Below are 24,004 nucleotides of genomic sequence, written 5' to 3'. Positions count from 1 at the left end.
TTAATTTAATAATCTCGCAAATACTGAGGGTTATTACACATATTACACTCTTAAAAGTACCTAATAAAATTATAAAGCCGTACAAAGGGCAACAACAAACCAAAAGATATAAAGAGAGTACGTAATAAAAACAGTTCAATTTTAGGGGTATTTTGTCGAGGTTATATCCATAAACTGAGCAGAGTCAGGGTGGCAGCACCCGCCATCCCCCACACCCCCACCTATCCACCCTAAAAGCGTTCGCGGTGCCGAGTAATGAATAAACTCGCTAAACACAATTTCACTATGAGAGTAATCGGGCTACTCTTCAACACTATACAAGTGAATTTTGCTACTAACCTACAGCTCTTCTAAATTGTAGTTATATAAATATAACTATCAAAAGAAAAAACAAACAGATATGCACATAGAACTGTAATTAATAATTCAAACATGTTAATAACAACGATATTATGTGATATCGTATTTATTTTGCGCTAGTATGTTAAAATAAAGGAATTAATGTATATTATATAGCAAAGAGTATAAACGGCAAAATGTTACTATGAAAATCCTTTAAAATATACTCTCTGCAAATTGAGTCTCCATTACTAAATAAACATGCATTAGAAGCTGGTATTTACGTGTGAAATTGTAAAACAAGTAAGATTTAAATATGCCGAGTATTTTAAAACGTTTGTTAAAGGATATGTAATAACCGTTTGTTTATCTTAAAGATGTCAGTGTGGAATGGAAAAATCTTTAAATTTAAAGACGCGAAGTAAACTTGAAAATTTCGTTTAACATGAAAGCTGTAAAGCGCTATGGAACAAAGGTATTAAAGAGAATTTTCAAGCTCGTTCCTTTGGAACATATAGAAAAGCGTCGCAATGGCTTCGCTAACTCATTTTGTTTTGTTCTTTGTATAAAAATGTAGTTTGTTTTGATATCTTTTCTGGCTAGCAGAATACTGAATTCAGTTTACGTTATTGTGGTCGTAATTGGCACATTGAGCTGAATAATCAAATTTAATATTCTCTTTATTATTATAGCCTACATGTACATTCAATCCTTAACAATTATTTATTCATTGGATGTGACGTAGATAAATAAAATTGATATTCAAATGCATATGAAAATATCTAACAATAGATTCATGCACAATAATAGTGTAACCGCAGACAAATCGCCGTAAGGAGTACACTCGCTGTTGAGTTTTAAAATAAATTTACATAGTAACGTGAGCTGAAAATAAAGAGGGGGAACTAAGCGAAACGGCGAAAAGCAATGAGGCGATGCATAAAGTCGCTTCGAGACAAAATATAAAACAACAAAGTGGTCGACGCATCTAGCCTGACGGCATAAAGGGGGCAATAATTCGACAACGTACGCTCAAATGCTGCGTACACAGCTTTAGGATACATATGAAATAAATGACCTGTCTTTTCACGTAATATTCGCATTCTGTTTATGACATAGTAAAACACAACATTATATTTTACAAACACCACATCAATAATCGTAAAGCGTCACGAGGGTGACGTCGCAAACGATTAATTGATAAAAGGTAGCGGCAAATTACTTTGTGTGTTTTATAAACTACTTGGTGAATACTTGGTGATCATCGGGCGTGTATTGTGCTAGATCTAAAGCCGTAACAGTGTGATGACACAGATAACAATAATATTTAGATTGTAATGATTAAATGACTTCACAAATACGATCACAATTCATATCAAACAAAAACATAATACTATCCGTAGTAATTGTTGTTCGAGAAAGCCGTTTAGTATGATGGACATGTCTAATGGAAAAACGTGTTAACGTAATCGATCCAAGGTCTGTGTAAGAAATTGCATGCGATTTAGTAGTGACAGAGTCTGGCCGGTTAATAAGATAAACACGAGGCGAGGACAAAAACCGCTTTAATGAGTTCGAGAGAATGTACATTGGTGATATTACAAGATCTCGCGCCACAGTAGGACCGGTTTTGTTTGTTCCAATATACATTATAGTTTTATTTGAAACTGTACGAGTGTATTAAAAAGATAATTTACACTATCTGACTATTAAATTACGCTTACCATTGAAAAGTGTCGTTGTTGTGAAATAAAAATCACTGTAAAATGAATATGAACGTCCGAAAATAGCTAATGAATACTGAAATAGTCCGTTCGTCGCTCTTGAAAAAAAAAATATTACGTTGTTTTTTTTATTTAAAAAGGTATTTCGTGTCGTGACTCGTGACCGGAGGGTGTCCTACAAATTACATGTTTATTATGACAAGCGACGAACGAAGAGCTCGGCCAGCAAGCGTCGGTGGCCAATTAAACGAGCACCGGCTAAGTGACGACAAATGACTTAGTAAATGTTCCGGCAGCGATCGCCTTTACTCGCTGCACTATAACGATGTCATTAATGTAGTAATAAATTTATCTCATTCTGTATTATATTCTTATTATGGTAATGATTTATTCTGTTTCTGTAGGGTAATTGTATTTTAACTAATAAAATTCAATATTGGTATAATAATATTTATTCTATAGCAATTGAAATATGTATCAAAGAACGAATACTCGTTACTATATATACCATTAGGATGAGCGTCTAAAGGTGAAATGTAAGCGTTATTACCCGCTCTCAGAGGGGTCGAGCAATTAATCCTAAAACCGCAAGCACAAACGAATCCGTCTCTCTGGTAATGCGGAGAATCTCTAGCGGCGGGGAAGCGTTTCAACATTTATTTAAACACCTGTCAACCCTCTTATCTCTACGGATCGCCTAACTTAGATTACTTTATAATAATTTTCCGAAATTTTACTCAAGACTCCAGACGGAATATACATATTGGTCCCTGTCAGATGTTGAACATTATTAATGGCTTACAACAGTCCAATTTATTTTGTTAAATTAAGGATACATATTTTTGTCAATATTTATTTATTGCTGTATAAAATATTATAAATGTCTTATATTAGTTAGTTTATTAGTGTTTTCTATATTTAAATGCGTTGGTTAAAATAAATTGGCAGGATATGAGGATAGAGCGCTATGTACGTGACCGTATTTAAAGTATTCCCGAGAGTTTGCGGTCTGCTAATTAGCTCCGGTTGCTCACGCCAACGTGTGAATAGCTTATCTGCTTATCTTCATACGTGACGGGTTTTCTTACTATCATAGTTAAATTCAGGATGAATAAAATATATATTTACATATTGAATACTGAATAATAATACACTAGTAGATTATAGTTTAAGGTCTAAGATCTGTGTGGGGGTGTTTAAAGGCATTTTGCAGTCAAAGCACGTTACGTTGACATGCATTTATCTGAGTTAGAGAGCACACCGCAGCCGACCGATGTTACAAACGGAATATCAGAGTGCATCCAGAGCGTACCGGTGATCCGTCGAGAGATATCTCGACCTCAATGTCGAGTGCTAACTGTCACCCGCCTAGGAATAATTACTACCCTTTGACTAACAGTCTTTGTTTCACATCGTGTTCAAATAGTAAATTTATTCATATGGTCGCTGATTTTTTTAATATAAGAAGTTCGTTTTAAAGCTACATTAACAAACTTTATAACGAAGTGATTAAACTCAACACGTTCTGAATGTAAAATATTTAAATTAAATAGAATATATATCGTAGACACAATATAAAAGAAAAATTATAATAATAGACTACAATAAAAATATTATACCAACTGAGTCAATTGAAACAATAAAAATTCGTCTAGTCAACATTTGTGCAAGGTCGTTGAAAATTTCGTCGGTTAGCCTCTACAATATAATGCGGTTGTTGGAAGTTTTGCGAGCGGGTAAGCCTCCGGACGTTAAAGCAGCGAGACGGGTGGGTAGACTTGTTATTACACCCTCTCACCTACGCGAGTGGTTCCGATCTGAGCCTTACTGTCGCACAAGATTAAGGCGCTCCTCTTACAGTTAACTCTCTGGCTCCCAGTCATTCTGGATTGCATAGAGCAAGCACTTCACTTTCAGTGAAGGGTTAATAGTACCAGTTACATTATATGACATCGTAAGCATTTTAACGAAGACATTAGGTACTTTGTTGCAAGTCTATTCAAGATGTAAATTTATATCCGAAGAGTCATTGAGATCGGTTTTTTTTTGGTACTATGAAGTTAAAAACTGACATCGAAACGTATATTAAAAAAAAAGTAATAATGTAATGTTATTTATAAAGACGTTCACATGTGTTTACGTCTTTAAACTATTATCTGGTGTTATTTTATTCGGCAGTGCCAACTATAAATAAAAGCTGTAAAGAAAATCCAGATAAGACGGAAGCGAAATAAGTTTAACAGACGGGAGAAAGCATTATCATTGGCTGTGAGCGAGGAACAAAGAAAATGTTGGAGAGAGAACGTACGAGAGTACTTTATAGGCGCGTAAATATGTTTTATATCCTTCCAGTGTCTGTTAAAGAGTGGCGCGCGTCCTCATACCATCGCCCGTCACCCCCGCCCCATCCGCCACCACCATCGCCGCCCGGAGGGTTGACTCGCTCTCGGAAATGCCGAGCTTTAATAAAACATATATTTTTCCGAGCGAGGAAAATACTGGGGAAACTCGCAATTTGTTCTTTCACTTTATGCTCGTTTACAAGACAAAAGTGGAACATTTCAGAAACATTATGTTAATCACGCAGTTATGTACATAGTTTGCTATAATTTTATTTAAGTTATTACTTGAACATTTTATATCTTGTGTATGGTGATGAATATGAGTACGAAATTGTTGCAACGGGTGATAACGAAAATAGGTGCGTAGTGTCGTAAAACTTTGATGGATGTCATGTGAGGGTTATGTAGTTGTTATGAGTGTGACAATGTATCACAAGTGTTGATAGGGTCGCGATGACACTTATCTAGCGTAAAGTAGACTCCGTACAGTCATTTATGAGAGCGATTTATTGAGGATCATATTGGTAGACCGCAGAATCAACCCTCCGTCTATGGAACTAATTATAACACGGCTTCATCACTTTTTTTCAGAATTATAGGTATTAAGTTTATTCATCAACAGAAAGAACGACTTGAAATAAGTTCAATCAAAATAAAAGACGTAAAGAAGCTATGAAAATATAAACGTCATTTGGTATAAAAAAAAGTTAAAAAGACATCTATTCAGAATCTAAATATCAGGAGATTAAATTATTTTCTTATTGCCAGGCATATTACAAAGAATCTTAAACGGCAGTTGGTCGAGAGAGCACTAAAGGGAGATTGGCGAATTGAAGTGAAACCACAAACTCCCACCGCAGCGCGCCAGACTCCTTACCATAAAATATTACACTAAATGAAAGAAGCTCTTTCAATTAACCGAGGCAGGTTTGCACAAGGTAAATCCTGCCAAGAGGCGCCCGCTACAACCAACATGGAAGATATTTCTTTTCTCAATATCACTTTCAAAATGTTGTTTATTTTCCATTATTTCTTTACAGCTTCTAGTTATGACAAATTAATATCTAAATAAAATATCTTCGTACTATTCAAATCGTTCTTTTGGTACTGAAAACAAATATGTAAATAATATAGGTCGTATGGGAGCAGAATAGAGATCTGGCCCTACTCATGTTCTTATTAATGCGCCGCCCGCCGACCCTGCGCAGATTGTGTTCACCTCAAAACCCCCGGACTAATCGACCAGAAGTGATATGGTACCTGATGAATGATTTAACAGATCTGCTGAATATAAGATTTCGTTTATCTCCCCCTTTGCAAGGATTACGGTTGGCAGAAACAATGTTTCACTAACAATACAAGTGTTTTATGATAATAGATACATTCAAGTGATTTATGTATCTTCTAATATGTAAATAATGAATAGTTTGTGTAATGAAATAGATTATTAGATGATTTATTATTAAAAAGACTTTTGGGTAGCAGGAAAATATATTTTGTATTAAATTAGTATTTTCCTCCAGAGTAATAAAATCAGTTACAAAATGTTCTAGTAGTTAATTGGTTTTACGGTCATAGTTTATTTCCTTGTTAAACTAATAAAGTTAGCAAAAGCCCACTTCCTGCAATTACTTATTCCTGTTATACCAGGGATGTCTAGAAAAGTTATATCTTGAGAGAAGTTTCAAACAGTAGGAGTATGCGATTATTTATACAATATATGATATAATAAAAGCATTATAATAATCACAAAAGAGACAGTCAATTTCTTGAATTATATAATAAAAAATTCATGACGAAGAAAGCAATTAATTATTACAAAGGTACTAAGACTATCTCTAAAGGGAAGCCGCACAATACGGGCGATTTCCAAGTTAAGTTGTTCTTTTTGTTCTATTAAGTTAGTAGGAAGCTATCAGTTGATTAAGATCCAATCTCGGAAATTGTGATCTTCATTTTCAATAAGATCGAAAGCGATACAATGAATCCGTATTTAGTCTGGAGAACTGTTTTGTTAAGCCAGCAATATTGTTAATGTTCGACAGTTGTTAGTTGTTCTATCGTTTCTGTTAAGCTAATACACGAGATATTCCTGACTGTGGCTAGTTTGTTCAACCAATTTATACAGCTTTCAGCTCGAATAACAGAACACAAATCAGAACTGTTGGATACCATTTAATTAATATTTCGTGTAACGTGACTGGTCCGTTTATTCTATTACTGTCCAATAAAAGATATTACAAATAAATTCAACAGATGTTTTGTTAATAGCTATAAAGTTTTTAATTTAATGCTGCTCCGTAATTTGTCGTTTTCATAGCAAAATGCGAAAATTTATTCTCTGTTTTGTGAAACATTCAAGTCAAAATTTATGCATATTCATTAACTAAGTTTTCATTTGAATTTATAATAGAATTTTATATTGTAATTATGCATAATGGCATACGATTATAGAATATAGAATAGACGAATAGCAATTTTCGATAAATACAGTGATATTGTTTTGTTGCTATAAATAAAGTAAAAAACATTATAATAAAAAAGCGACCTTCTTTGATTACCGACATCACATTAAACAGGACTGTAGTAATAAATTTTTGCATAATTAATCAAACTCTCTGTTATGCCAGTCTCAAATATACCAATAAAACATGGCAATAAAAACAAGAACTCACGACACAATAGAGAAAATGAACAACGCAGTAAACATTGAAGATTCATCGGCCATTTGTAATTCACACATCTTGTTAACATCATAATAAACCTAAATGCCGAAGTCTCGCTATTTAACGTGGCAGGCGTTCTGCAACGTACGGCAAGTCAAATAAATTAATGTAAAGCTCAAACTGACGTTTGCAACGGAACCTGGAAAGCGTCTACGTAATTACCCAAACGCGAACGGATTTGCATATCAAAGTGGTAGCATAATTGAACCCCCCCTCCCCCAACCCGCGTAAATAGCCGAGTTGAATCGGATCGAGTTAGTGGTGCACTTCGGCTAAGTGTAGCCAGCACTATAAATGCTACCTCGCTGGGGACTCATCGCATAAACCGGCCACGTGAACCGACCACTTGAGGATCAGGATGAGATTACTCGATAAAAGGAACGCTTCGAGGACGGTTCGGAAATTATTCAGCTATTTACTTCAATGGCGCGCGATTGACATATCTTTTTCGCTACGCTATTATATTGAATGTCATTTATATTTTATCGATGTAGAATAGAATATATAAAAATCATTACAAAATGCAAATTATATACAATGTTATGAATGATTAAACCTCAACAAGCAAATACTCTTGGGATAGTTAAATTAATCATCACGGCTGTATAGCCGATAGTGATTTCCTTCTCGGCTATCCATTAACTGGAATAATTGTGCCACTCAACTCACAATTCAATTACTTCAGATAACTATGAACACTTGGAGTATCTATCGAAGATATTTAATATATCGGAATCTAAATTATAAATAATCCATCGGCTTATTATCAAGATACGTGATATTGTTTATGTTAAATCGTTTATTGCGATAATATTCTAGATATATATATGGGGATTACAAATCAAACTACTAATACAACGTTTATAAATGTCAGCATAAATGATTTCTTAGTTAGAATACTTTCCACGCTGTATATAGAATGTTAAATTGCTGACAATGTAATAATAATAATGACGGTAAATATTTTAATGTAAAACTTACCCGCTAAATTACTTGTACATTTCTACTTTATAGTCAACAATTGGTTGTAATTGCTTTAGTCATGGCATTGTACTTTTATGAGTACATTCATAAACAAATAAATGTATATCATAGTAATTTATATACTAAAGTGCTATTCGTGATTTATTATTCTCCGTTTTATAATGTTAAAATATGAATATAAATTGAACATATATAATAAACAGCGCGATTGTACCGAGGTTGTAAACTATGAAGTGGTTATATTAATTTTAATTGCCACTTATCTGTTATTAGATATGATATTGGACAATAGTTTTATAATTCGAGTGGTATGAGCGTTCGATGGTCATTAATGTTTAGTACGTAAGTAATATTTGTTACAAGTCAAGCTGAAACGCTCTTTAATACAAAGGGTTGTTCGTACGGAGGCAGCGAAGCGGGCAGACCTAATTAGATTAAGTGGAACGTGGTTCAGTCCGAATTGCCGGCGCTTCAGAACAATGATATTAATCTAAAGGTTTGAATAGACGCCGCACCTAATTTTATATAGTGATTAGAGTTTAAAATTTTGCTTTTATAGCGTGTAATAAAAAACTTAGAAGCTGTTTAATATTAATATGAATAGGAATTTAGTTGAAAGCGACTTGTAGGCATAATTTTATCGTTGAATTTTGTTTTATATATATTTTATACAGCGTATGTTTCAGAGCCGATGCAGAAGGCGTAATTCAACGTACTTAATTACGGGCACTTCGCGACTGCGCCAATCTTGTAATTACAAAACAGCGACGGCGCGTAATCAGCGCCCTTTGCTACGTCGACACGCCGTGAAGCGTTCCACGTTTAACTCTTTTGACTCGCATTTCACAACCTGTTGACGGGTTAGTTAAGCTCCTAGACTGTAGAGTCCGCACAAAGCGAAACTCACTACAACCCTTCAACTACACGTTACAAACAAGACTATCTAGATGTAAATTAATATATATAATATTATTAAATTTTTTAAAATGCTTTGTAGAAAAAAAAAATCCAATTAAATTATAGATAGCTGCTAAACAATTCGTAAACAGGTACTTGAGTCGTCTACTCCCATGAGATTAATCACTTTATACGAGTGTGTGCGCTCGTAATAAACCCTGAAACGAGCAACTTCGCCACTTACATTACACGGACATTTATTTGCAACGTTGTTTCAACTTTCGCAGTTCCGAGACGAGTTAGACGCGAGTTTAATTAATCTATTCGTATGTGTATAATGAAATATTATAATAATTTTAATTAAAACAATACTTGCCTTATCATCGTCGCCTTCACTATCACACTGTAAAAGAGAATAAGTACAATTAAAGAGACATCGTAACATGAAACATTTTAATATCATGCTTGTATTAAATTTAGTTAACAAAGCCAAACATGCTTCTAAATAACTAATCAAACTTTCAATTTATAACATGACTCATAGCTCGTAGATCAACACTAATTACTCGTCATTCGTGGCTGTATTAAAGCTACGCCTACCTCTGTGTTATAATCAATGTACGAGGGGTGATCAATAAGTAATGATAATCGAGTATTTCTAGAAGGCACAAAACCCCAAATTATTTTTTTTCTGCTTGCTTATTTATCCACTAGTTCAGCTTCAAAAAATTTTATAAATAGGACACCATTACCGGAAGATACATTCATTTGAATACGAACTGTCGAAGAGAAAACATCAAAATGGAGAAAAATGAAATAAGAGCTGTCATCAAGTACCTCTGCCTGAAAAAAATGTCTACCAAAGACATACACAGCGACTTAGAGGAAACATTGGGGGAGTCTGCTCCTCCATATTCCACAGTCGCACGCTGGGCAAAGGAATTTAAGCTGGGCAGAACCTCCACTGAAGATGAACATCGCGAAGGACGCCCTTCCACGTCCTTTACTGGAGGAAACGTAAAAAAAGTGGAAGATATCGTGTTGGCCGATCGAAGGGTGACCGTAAGGCATGTAGCTGAGGTCACAGGGATCTCCTATGGCAGCGTTCAAAAAATCATTGTCAACGAAATGCATATGAAAAAGGTCTCTGCGCGTTGGGTGCCGAGAATGTTAACCGACGAGCAAAAAAAGAAACGAGTCGACATTTCGAGGGTGAATCTTCAAAAGTTCCAGGCCGATAAGGAAAATTTTTTGTCGCGTTTTGTGACCATGGACGAGACCTGGATCCACCACTTTGATCCCGAAACCAAACAACAATCAATGACTTGGAAACGAGCTTCCTCACCAACGCCGAAGAAATTCAAAGTGTCAAGTTCAGCGGGAAAGGTTATGGCGTCTGTTTTCTGGGATGCAGAAGGAATTATTATGGTGGAATATTTGGAAAAGGGGGCCACTATAACAGGCTCTTACTACGCAGACCAAATAAGAAGATTGCGAGAGGCTATTAAGTTAAAAAGACGCGGTAAACTGCGCGCTAGAGTGCTGTTTCACCAAGACAACGCCCCGGCTCACAAAGCCGCAGTTGCGATGGCTGCCATTGAAGAAATGGGGTTCGAACTGCTCGAACACCCTCCCTATACGCCAGATCTAGCTCCCAGTGACTTCTACCTCTTTCCTCGGCTCAAAGAACATCTCCGGGGCAACAAATTTGAGGACAATAGTGAAGTGATGGCCGCAGTAGAGGCATTTTTGGAGGGTCAAGACAAAGAATTTTTTTCTAAGGGAATCATGGGTTTAGAAAAAAGATACACTAAATGTATTAACTTGTTAGGAGACTATGTTGAAAAATAAAATAGTTTTTTTTATCTAATAGTTCTGTTTCATATTGATTATCATTACTTATTGATCACCCCTCGTATACTCATTTGCATATCCCGGTACACATCGTGTAACATTAACATAGAATTACATACCAAAATTATTAACGTCGTAGTGATTGTTTATATTAGTCTTATTATAAAACGATTAAGACTAATACAGCTATTAATAATAAATGAAAGCTAACGTAGTACGAATAAAAATGTTACTTTATTTGCTTTTATTTACAAGGTAATATATGAAAAATCGTAAAATACAATCGATATAAACGTTTCGAAATGAATGAAAAAAAGGAAAACGGCATGTAGTATTCATAGCGTTGGTGAGTTATATAGGCAGCGGTAAGGCTTCGACGGAGCTCCTGATTTAGTTGCTATACGAGCCGAATATCGAACAAGGGACGTGTTGCGTGATCGGGGTAAATTTGCACACAGTAATCGAAAATTATGGTTTTCACCTTTGAACAACTCCCCGTTATGGTGTTTACGACTTCACTCCGATTGAATCCGGCTTTTTATACCACAGTGCTGATGGCAAATTTATTTATACTAAGAATATTTGTCGACTATAAAATGTCATATAGAGACGTGACAATAACCGAAAAAAAAACCTGTATCGGAGTTAAATTGGTAATAAGAAATCGAAAAATACAAAAACAGGTGGCATGCTTACTCAGTGAACAAGAAGTTGAAAAAGCGAAGTGGATAAGCTCATGAAAGGTGCAAAATCCAATGTTTAAACATTAGACATAGACAACAATATTTATACTTACGATATAGCCTTTTCCGGAACTACAGCGGCTACTGGCCTGCAGGGAGAAAAGAGAAGGGGAGGTGTAAGTGGAATTTGTCATACAAAAACTTGCTATCTTTACCCACAGGCGGATAAGACTTGTTTAGTGATTTAAAAAAAACATATAATGGGATAACATAATAACTAAATCATATCTAACACAAACAAAGAACAGCGTAACCAGATAGGACAGTAGCATCAGCCGCAGAGTATAGTAAAAAAAAATATAACATTACAACAAGACCTACATGGACGTTGGCGACAGAAATGAAGAACACAAACCTATGCACGATAATTATACACATAAAAACATCGATAAAGCTTGTATCTGTCTGTGGACAAACTTGTTTTGGAAGCGCATGAGTAACTTGTTGGATATACGTACGTCACTAAGACGGTCGCGAGAAGAATCGGGATCTCGGGGCGCCACCGAGCTGCCAGTTAGCCGCTCTGATGCCCGTCCACTATCATCCGACGTGCCAGCGTCTTGGAGCAGCGTTATACCCTGCAGAAGGAGCATACATAAATACCACTATAAACGGCAGCGTCAGATACTATAAATCATAATATCCAACGCTCTATTGGACCGAGAATCCGTCGTGTCCTTTACATACATCGGATTTGAGCGATAGAAACGTTTTACGAAAACTCGATAAGACAGGGACCAAAATGGTTATACCCATAACGTTCCGAGACTTAACAATAAAAAGACCATTCCATTTATCACATTACGAGTCTCTTTCACGGGAGGGTTAGGAAGAAGTCGGGGGGGAAACAAATCTGCCCAACGACGAGAGCTCGACGGGACGGATAAAAGAAAATAAAAGGACTAACTCTCTGTAAATGGATAACTCTCCGACCACCCTCGCTCAGTGAACTTCCATGTTTTTATTACTTAGGATAAGTTAGTCCGCAATTTGATTTTGCGCTCCTTTTGCATTTATGCTCTTTGTGTTACCAAGAAAATTGTTATTGTCAATTAAGTTTACTGAATCGTTTCAGGTAATATAAATTAAGAGTTATAAATTAATTTTGATTAGGAATATATCATCTTTATTTTATACTGTTTCAAAATTATTTTATTAACATATTAAGTGATCTTTTTTTTGGAAATCTCTATAAAATGATATTTGTTTTTTATTCTGCTATTTATTCATGTAATGTTCTGATATCAAACAAAATTAGATAATTTTATAAAGTACGCTTTCCCCAACAGAATACAAATATTATTTTTGTTTATTCAAAAGGAATGAAGGGGGACTTTGTTATTGTCATCTTAAGAAGTCAGCGCGACATAATAAATTCGGATGCCGCATCAAACAACAATAAAACATACGCAAGCGATTATAGCCCCATTCTAATAATATAAGGGTTTACCCGAGACCCTTACATACATAAACGAGCCGAGACAAGTCCCACGTATATCAATTTAATCTATCTTGTGCAAGTAAGATCCAAATAATCCAGAATGGATCGTGTTGCGCAGATTGTAGCTCCGGATGTTAACCACATAATTACTTTCGCTTATTACCGTTCAGCTAGATAATGACGGGCTTGAAGATTCAAGACAGAAACGCAGACGTTGATGATATCTTATGACCGGACTTTATATGTTAATATAATGACGTTATGAATAACAAAAATATTAACGTTCCATGTCAGATGAGTTTGCTACTTTGTTTGATATAATATTATATATAATTAATAAAGCGTGAACTAATATAACGCTTGTTAATATTAAGGGTTTACGTTGTAAGTTTTAGTGGGGGGTGGAAGTGAATCAGTTTATAAATGGCATTCCGGTTGGTTAAGCAGGCGGGTGGCAGGAGGCTATGCCCAGCCGACGACACGACCGCTAATTGAAACAACGACCGCTGCCCCAACATTACTTATTCATGAGAACTCCATATAGCAACGAAACGTGCTCAAAGCGATAAATCATTCAATTACATTTTTTTTTCATAAATAAACCTTCTATCGTGTCACATAAATACGGTTCGTGTTCAAATGACACGATTTTTTTTAAAGCATTAAGTTCAATTTGTATTTACATATTCGTTTACGTATACCTTTTTCTTATTTAATTTGCATCACGCTTTAGCAATAATTTTTCAAAAGCCATTTAAATGTAATGGCTGTACTTTATCGCTGGCATTTCAAGTGATTATATCAGTTACCGACGTGTTTGAAATAAATGGAACAAAAAAAGTCATAATCAGCGTTTAAGGAAAGTTATTTTAAGCGATTAATTTAATATTGTCGATATGTTAAATACGTCATTGTGCAGTCAAGAGCGTCGGGAGGACAAGTGGCAGTGAAGCAAGGTGTGGTGTCAGTAAGTGGCGCGTTGCATAATTTATTTATGTCGCGGCACGCTACCAACTCCCTTGTTGGGATAGTATAGATAGTTGTCAGAGATACCACGCTTCTCATTACAGTAGCTCGGCGAGGCGAACGCGGACATATTTAAATTTATTCACTTATCGTGTGAAACTTATTAATGGTTTTATTTTATTATTTACGAATATACAAATAAAACTACTTACATTAAATTGACAGACCTTGTTTAGCAAGAAAAAAAACCATTACAAATGTAATTTTGAAACAGACACTCGAGTCTTTGACCTAAAAATAACTAGTACACCGGTCGTATAGCATTTTATTCATTTTTTTATATGGTAGTTAGTAACAGGTTTATCGTCAGTTTCGCGATAGATACGATCGAAATAAAGCTATCGGATTTCCGTGAATTCAAACAGTGAAGTTATTCGAGGCATGGTTTAATCCGGGAGCATCACATCACATCGGATCAATCAGGAACGGCGTCGACGTGAACGGCGCTCGACGTTAGCTCGCGGCACTACTAAATGGAATTTCGCGACAGACCGCCCCGAGATTAATATTACACTGCGGAAAGCCGAACTAATGGAACTGTGATTGAATTAACATTTTCATTGCATTGCGGTTTGATATTCCTATCACATATTACCTATTAAATCTAATATCTAAAGATAATAAGTTTCCAATATACCTATTATATATAATGATAGTAATTTTACATATATCTATATAGTGTTTCTTTATTTAATGCACTACGGAACGGTAATTAAGTTAAGTCACGCAATCCATTTAAAAATATAATAGATAATTGAAGGTTGCTCGAGCAAATATGTTTTTGTCTGTTCTATTTTATATTCATATTTACTTCAGAATCCATAAAAACGTTACTGTACATTATTTCACATTTATTTATTTTATAATGGTAAAAAAACAAATACTTTTATATCCTGGCTTACTTTTATACCAAAAATAAATAAATAAAATAGAAACATAAAAACAAATCGTTAAAAATTCTATAATAAACATTAAATTATTTATTACACAGCACGCACAATGTATGGAAGATATGTAGTAAAATTGTGCAATAAAATATTACCGAACACACGGATATGAGTTACGTTCTTAAAATTCCCGATAAGGTAAAACGGGGTCGCAGGCAAACTGTAATATAAACCCGGGGCGTGGTATAAAAACATTCCGGGCTACCGTCTGTGGCGACTCGCCAGTTCAACAACACAATAAGGATGCGCCACTGTCGAAAGCAATCAAGTCCTGTTCACTTCACCGCAACCAATTTCATGGGAAGTACATTTGTGCTTTGTAGATTTATCTTTGTATTATTTATAATAAATATATTTTTCTTATATTACATCTCACTACAAATCAAATATTAGTGAAACGTTTCATATATGTGTAAAAGAAGTATACATCAGAAATGTACACATATAGTGGTTTTGTTATCGAAAACCGTTCGTCGTTTTTGTATTTGAACAAAATTAAAATAATAACATTGCAAAAAAAACAAAAATTGATACCGAAATATTCTCACCATTAAAATGGCAATATAACTTCGTAAACTGTCATCAAAATTGTTTTAGTGAGGCCCGCTCGTACCTGAATCGAATTTACTCGGGATTTATAAAAATAAATTTAAATCTTGTTTTCATTTACACTTTCCAATGTCATATTTTACGTGTCCGCTACCGTCTCGTTCAGTTTGAAATATGTTTTATATTTTTAAATTTTAACATCACAAATTTAAAATTGAATTATGATATCAAACAGCACACCAAATACAGTATAATAACAAAATATTCTTACACAAACACGTGTAAATAAAACAATGCTAGTATTAATTATTACATAACAACTGAGTGCTTACTTTAAGGTGCTATTTTAGCACTCCTTTGTATACTCACGGTAAATCATACTATACGAGCACTGCCATTAATGTACGCTTTTTTTTTTAAATCACTCGCATTTATTTATAAAAAGAACTTAAAAGCCTCTCCGGCTTTTTACGCTCGTATCGCATATAAATTATTCTTAGAAAGAGGAAAGATTTTTCGCTTTATTCCAACAACAGCAAAAGCAGAGGGAGGCAAATTGGATGGGATTGCGACATATCTTGGCTGGCAGCGAACCGTCGAAATGTGGGGGTAAACTGCTCGCATTCCGCCAAACACTCCGCTGGAATCGGGAATGTGAACCTATTTGATGCTTCTGTATACAAGGATACTTACAAGGGGAATATCACTCGAGCATTAAAGAATTTGTTCTACAGATTTTCAAAAAGAATTATGTCCTTCAATTTGAAAGGAAATAAATTGAGCGGTTTTGATTTTTCCTTTGAATTTGGGTTTAGTAGATAATATAATTACAAATATCTTTGCAACCACCGGCTTTTCAGTATCGATAACAATGTTTTCAGCCATTTGGAAATTATAAAATATATATTATGTATCACTTATATCACTAGGTTCAAACACTCTAACTCTAACAAACAAACTTACGAGCTACGTTTATGAAAGTTTGCGAATTTTTGGTAATAATATGAAGTGAAATTTTGTTTGGATGGAATATAATAGGTGGATAGACGATAGTGAGGTAATATCAGCCGCCGCCATGCTGAACTCTCAGCCATTTTATTTTAATATCGTGTCGGCTGCACGCTCTCTACTATCCACAATTCGCCTCATCCTATACAGCTTTATCCACTGCAATATTCAAGCGCATTCTGATTCACAAGCTCCAGTCATTCTTGCTTCTTTTACCGCAATCAAGTATTCACACAAAAACAAGTGTTTTCGTTTTAATTTAGCAACCAGAGTATTCAAAGATTACTTCAAAATTAAAAGAAGAAAATTAAAAATGTATCTTAAGAGTACATTAAGGTCATTTTTATTTTTTTTTATATTTATATATATTCAGTAACTTTATAATGATGATATATATCGTGTGTCGTATTTAACATGCTTCTTAGTTAAAACGGAACTCGTTGACAGGCAGAATGGCAGTTTATGTTTTCATGCATTTGGCGTGAAAGCAAAGCTCGGAAGAAGAATGCCGATGGCATACCGATTTAGTATTGCTGCATTTAGATGTATGAGATCACTAACAACATTACATTAACGTCAGACACGATACGATACACTTCAAACAAAGCATTCGTTTTATATTTGATTTCTATAAGTCTTTTAGATAGTCGGTACTTTCACATTTGACATGAAATTTACATTAAATTTGACACGGTAATTCTATGTTAATGTAGAACTGAACAATATTAAACCATCGTCAAAACGAATTCGATATTTGTGTTTCAAGAACCAATTACTTATCTTTGTGATGGTTTATAAATTTGATAAGATATTTTGATGAAACTTACATGTGAATTGACATTGCTGGTTGCGTGGTTGCGGGTAGCATCGCCTGCAAGAGCAGCCAACGGTAACCTTGGCTTCGTGGACAGCGCGTTAGTACGAGGTGACGAAGCGGTTTTTATTGCAGCCTGGTGATAAAAGGAATAAAATATTTTATATATATAAAAATAAATATCAAGGGCACTAAAGACATACAATCAGACCGTTTCTATATTAACTGTAAAATATAACGCAAAGAAATAAAAAAAAATATTTAAAATAAAATTTTTACATATTAATCATTTACATTCAATATAAATTTCGTTGTTTTACGTTTGATTTAATATTTACAATGTTAATGGCTTCTACAAACGTAATTCCATTCGTATACCGTGTTATTATGAACGTACAAATAGTTAAGTATAAAGAATAAAAGCGAACAGATTATATATTGATAATTATATTAAATATTTCATTAAAATTTCATTTCGTTATTAATTAAAAGCATCGAATAATACAGCGGCATAAAGTAATATTTCATTTTAATAGGCTGGGAAGCTTTTTAAAATGTTTGGCAACTCAAAATGAATATGCATATAGCCGTGTCCCGTTATTGATGGCTAGTATAGAAATTGTTAATAGGTTATAGGTTGATAATATTAAAAGATATTAAACTGGCGGGTACAGAATACATACGAATGAGTTACTAAAAGAAATGTTTCTTTAAGAAATGTTAATAGAAAAATACTTTATTATTACGAGTCAAAGTACTATGACAAAGGTATTTTGAATATGTTTATCCAAGTATTTCTCCCACGGGATAACAAAACGTCGACAGAAAATAGCTCGACTAACTTCTGCGAATCAATGATAACTTTTTATGAGACTGAAATGAATTGTGTATGAAATCTCCCGAAGTTGCGATTTACGAATAACTTTTAATAAATTTCTATAATATTATGTTTTAATATTAAATAATGTACAGCTATATTCATAAATTAAAACTTCGAGAATACATAAAATAAAATTCATTGACGATAGGGCAGGATCATAAACTGAGGTTTTCATACCTAAAACGCTTTATTCAATACGGCTTATATTATCTGTTTGTGCATTTATTAAATCTTTGGTAAGAGATTTTATACGACATTGTTGTGATGTAACATTTTTTGATAATTTGGTATTAATTCTGTACGGACGAGGCTAAATAGTGGTTTTCATATTAACCATCTATACACTATGAAATCAGAGTAAGTGGAACTTTGTCAGTAACATTAAATTGCTATTAAAGACATTATCCAGATAATTTCATAGATAAGACAATCCGATTGTGTTTGAATAAAGATATTCCAAGTTAATAGTTATTGTATTTATTTATTGTAATAGCCATTACCAGGTACAATTCTTGACGTTGTCGTCTGGATACTTATCTAAACAATACAAGTTAGATTTCACTAATAACATAATACAAGCACACATGTTTTAATAATATAGGGTTTTCCATTAAGGGCGCTTGATCGTGCAGAACTTCCATCGTAGCGTGTGCTGTGTGGCACGTAGCGCCGTCCTGTTGAAACCACATGTTGTCCAGATCCATATTCTCGATTTCAGGCCAAAAGAAGTTGGTTATCATCGACCGGTATCGCTCACCATTGACGGTGACGGCCACACCATTATCGTTTTCGAAAAAATACGGACCAATCACGCCTCCGGCCCAAAATCCGCACCAAACAGTCACTTTCTGCGGGCGCATTGCCACTTGGTGAACCTCGTGTGGATTGGTCTCGTCCCAAATACGGCAATTTTGCTTGTTGACATAGCCATTCATCCAAAAATGCGCCTCGTCGCTGAAGATGATTTTTTTGCCAAAATCGGCGTCAACTTCCAACTGCTCTAATGCCCAGTCAGCGAACACACGGCGCTGTCTATGGTCATTAACCTTGAGCTCTTGGGTCAGCTGAATCTTGTACGGGTGCAGGCTCAAGTCACAACGCAAAATTCGCCAAGTTGTCGTCTGCGAAAGGCCGAGTTCCTGTGCGCGACGCGGAATTGACTGCCGCGGGTTTTCGAGGACACTGTCGCGCACAGCGGCGATATTCTCGGCAGATCTCGCGTTACGTTGACGCACGGGAACCGGCTGATTGTTAACTGACCCGGTTGACTCGAATTTGTCCACCAATCGACGGATAGTCGACTCGGCAGGACGATCATCGCGACCGTAAAACGGGCGAAGTGCGCGGAACGTTGCTCGAACTGAAGACCCATTTTCATAAAACAATTTTATGATTTGCACGTGCTGCTCGACACTGTAACCTGCCATGGTGGTTTGGGAGGACGGAATGAATATAACACACTGCATTTGACAGCTGTCACTCAAACAACATGGCCGCAATCAGCTGTCAAAGTTCAAGCGTCCCTATTGGAAAACCCCTTACATGTAGTTTAGAGTGATGGTGAAAGCGTAGCTCTCGCTCAAATGACATATAAAGAGATGTTATTTAATCAAGTCAAGACAAAACGAAAAGACTTTTACTTAAAGCCTTCCATTACGCTGTCAAGAGTCGAGTCTAAATGGAACGTAATGGTATGTTCGGAGACGGCGTTCAATAATTAGCATCGGTCAATAACTCAGTGGGCTGCGAGGTAATCACCCGACCGGCTCCTACGTAGTACGTGGCACACGGTGTCACACCTCGCCGAGGACTGTTATTTACTCTAATTGCTTCACTGACAACAAATTAATCACCGATGTGACAGCCCTGATATTAATATTATGAAATAATGACCTCTTAATACACTGTTACACCCAATTTGTTACCATCTAATTAGCATAATTTTATAATTCCAATGTTTAAACTGGCATTTTATAGTCAGACGTGTGGATAAAATACTATACGCTATAAGATAATATTAAATGTTGATTCCATAAGAATCATAATAAACCGTCTTAGGCATTACTGATAAAAATAAATATTGATTTTAATAGGCAATTTAAAAGTAATAATTAGGTGTGCTGAGGCACAATAAGTGTTTTTATGAATATACCAGAATAAATAAATAGTCTATGAGCTAAATATTGAGGATGATAAATTATATGATTATAGAGTATAAATTTTATGATCTAAAGACGAGGCAATCACTTTGAACGGTTCATAAAATAACTTCGAACTGTTTTTGTTGATATGTATATCCAACTACTCTTAGGCTAATCCCTACCAAACTAAGAATCCGGAACAGAACCTGACATCCTTACCAAATTTAATTTGGATATTAATCTAATGCAGCCGCGGGGCTGAACTGAACTTCAATTTGCCAGAGGTGTTTAATTAACAGCGACACGGCAGGTCATTAATTAAGTCATCAGACAAGCGGCCGTGGGTTAGTACGCCGGATTAGATACTGAACTGTATGGTAATGAACGATTATGGTCCTCAGCTCACTACAGCACATAATTAACTTATCAAGAGAAATGCTTCACTCCCCCTATAACTAGGATATAAGAGGCTTTAGTTTCGGATTACAATTTTCAAGCAAAGACCACTGAATAGAAATGTATACTTTCTTTTAAAGTGAAATACAATAGATATCTTAACAAAAGAAACTAAAGTAAGCAACCGTTACATAATAGCTTATTTGAGAAAAAAAAACGATTATTAAAATAGTGAACAAGTTTTGTTTGTAATAATACAGTAAAATGAAAAAAAGATTATTGAAGTAAAACTATTCTATTGTTACTACAATATTTATTATTGTATTGTGTATCTAAACGTAATAAAATCTATTTGTCCATGTAACATTTGGCCTTTAATAATATAAACACTTAATGATTACACCATACTATCATTGACACACAAATGTATTTAATATTAAATTAGATAAAAAAAATAAACACAGCATAATTTCATTATAAACAACATTATTATTAAAACTAATAAAAGATTTAATTGCCGTCATGTCAAATAAACAAATAAAATCTGTTGAATTCAATGTAATAAATCCAACGATTGTTGATTAATTACTTTTAAAATTGCTGTAATTTTTATATCGGAAAAGGGATTTAAAACAGGGGAATTAAATAAGGGCTCTAATTGGAATATTTTTATAAAATGGTTTCAGTAGGACAGTTGCGTGTCGTCGAGCGATTATGTCGCCACCTATGCCGCCCCGTGTGGGCGGAAGAACCCTATTTCAACTATTACCCTTGTAAACATTGAAGTGATACGATACAATCTATGTAGATATTTTTATTTGTGTATTCCCTAACACGAAAACATATTTCATTTAAATTATAACAATCAATAATTTGAATTTTAGTCATGTTTCTTTTACCCTATAACGAAATATATGTCAACAACGTTATAACGCCGACAATAATAAAACTATAATTGTTTTCAATCGGTCAAAATAAATAGTTTTTAAAATTCTGACTAATGATTGCTGTCTCTTTTCCTTGGACAATGCCTTTCACATGTCACGTGTTTGATTTTTCTTGGTGTTTGTTTTTAGGGTTCGAATTGATAATAATAGCAGGTACTAAAAGTATCGTTAGTGATCATTCAGGTTTAAAACTAATTCAAAAGTTGAAATACTCAATACTTTTAAAATCAACTAGCATAAACATATTTGTTTTTCATTGCTACAGTTTATTATTGGTATAACTTAGACCTTAAGAGATAACTTTAATATGAGAAGGTTATATTAGAAATAGACATAGAAGTCTTGGTACAGTTTCATGTAAAATTATTTATCAGATCGAAGATTCTTCCTCTAATGTCATGTCGTAAATATATTTTTACTTTACTAGCATAACTTAATAGTATTATTAGCATGTTGTACGGATGCTCATACAGAATATAAATAAATAATTAAGCATTGTAATGTGAAATCCTAAAGATTCAACAATGTTAACGTGCATAGCATTAAACAAGTCATTAAATCACAACGCCGGTGAACTTAATTCGGCACTAGTTCGACATACCGATTGTAAAATGAGGTCGTGATTAACATTCTTTGAAACTAACCGAGTTAATTCCTCTGAGGCCGTAAGGCAAAGTTCGAGACGGGAATATTGATTTAAATGAATTACGTTACTTCCACTTACTTACTAATGTTTCTAGTGTAAGCATATTAATAGAAACAGGTAAGCATAAATCTGTACTTACTGCAAATAAATTACCATAGTATAAACACTATTTGATTTTTTAATTGTTTATAAGAGCATAATTCTCTACGAAGTATTTTTTGTATAGCAGTAATTCAAAGCAAAACAAAAATTAAGAAAAAAAAAACAAAGCTAAGTAATGCATATCAGAATATGGGTTACGGACGTATTAGTTTGATCTTATGGAAAAAAAGAGTTCAATATATTCAATTAAGAATTGTTATACAGTATTCAGAACATGTTTATACCTTTGTGGGAAAATATCAAATACAGCCGAATATTCGACTACGCAAACTTTGCCAAATCTATTTCCGTATAATCAATCTTGATACATATATTTGTATTGTCATTGAATTGAAAGGATACGAGCGGTCTGAACTTCATAACTACTACTAAGTTGAGAGTAAACATTTACTTTAAGGTTGACGTATGGCTCTGTTAATAGTGAGATGTATTACTAATGTTTATATAATGTCAGACACCGAATGCTAATGTGCGCTAATATCCACTTCACGAGCGATAATTGATGTACAAGTATTGTCAGTACAGTTATTGTTTTTATAATATGATTTCTAGCATAGTTGAGTGTATAGGTTTTACATATTGCATCGTACTTGTTTTCAACAGAAACAAATGCTTCGTTTACCTATACCTATTAACGATGTGCATTCAATGAGCTAATGCTATTAGTTCCAATTAGGAGCTACGTTGTTTTCTTCAAACATTAAGTCTTAACAAGATACATAACTTGAAAAACGATAAAAATATTTTTTGTAATATTTTATTCTGTTTTTAGGCGAAATATCGAATATGTCGAAAATATGTTTAACTAAATTAAACACGAAATACAAAATGGGTTCTATGGAAATAAACGTTATATTTTTAAAACATAAATTATGTTAATTAATTTTGTGTCCTGTCTCATTTCATTATATTAAGAGTAATGTTTCATTTTGTAAGACAATATATGAATTCAATAAACCCTTCAAAAACACGTCCACCCGTAGACAAGTTTATTTAAAAGTATTTCATTAATTATCATTTTAGTCTACCCAATAATAAGGACTGTGAATAAAATATCAAAAAATATAAATTTTTAATCAAACTATATTCCGTAATTTAATGTGCATAATCACAGGTCACGGCTCGTTTAACAAACATTATTACCCGAGGTGTTACAGAACGTCCTTTGTATATATTATTTAAGGGACATATGTTTGTCAATGAGGTGGCAGAGAGGACAAAAAGCCTTCACTTCCTCGTGCAACTAAGCTAACCAAACTTTATTAATTCCAATCAACCGAGCATTCAAGTTTCGTATTCTATTACGTTCATAGAAATACCAACGGGTAACAGGAAATTAAAGGAATTTTAATGGTTGATTTATTAGAATGTTTAAAATTATCCTTAAATGGTAACGAAATAACATTATTATAAATAGAATATTAGAATTCCAAGTGTC

General features: G+C 34.3%; 1 protein-coding gene across 9 annotated transcripts in view; it reads right to left on the bottom strand.

The window, feature by feature from the left end:
* LOC116770329 (fibrosin-1-like protein) overlaps positions 1 to 24,004 on the bottom strand; it is a 44,898-nt gene that overhangs the window by 17,010 nt on the left and 3,884 nt on the right. For 7 of the 9 annotated variants that reach the window (XM_032661752.2, XM_032661753.2, XM_032661750.2 and 4 more), the window contains exons 2-5: positions 17,408 to 17,530; positions 12,068 to 12,187; positions 11,663 to 11,698; positions 9,389 to 9,415 (exon numbers count right to left, since the gene is read on the bottom strand). In XM_032661752.2, coding sequence (XP_032517643.1) covers positions 9,389 to 9,415; positions 11,663 to 11,698; positions 12,068 to 12,187; positions 17,408 to 17,530 — 306 coding nt within the window. The remainder of the gene's footprint in view (positions 1 to 9,388; positions 9,416 to 11,662; positions 11,699 to 12,067; positions 12,188 to 17,407; positions 17,531 to 24,004) is intronic. The other 2 variants (XM_032661755.2, XM_032661757.2) reach the window with 2 other exon arrangements.

Source organism: Danaus plexippus (assembly GCF_018135715.1).
Source record: "Danaus plexippus chromosome 13 unlocalized genomic scaffold, MEX_DaPlex mxdp_15, whole genome shotgun sequence".
NCBI lineage: Eukaryota > Metazoa > Arthropoda > Insecta > Lepidoptera > Nymphalidae > Danaus > Danaus plexippus.
This window is presented reverse-complemented; position numbering and strand designations above follow the sequence as displayed.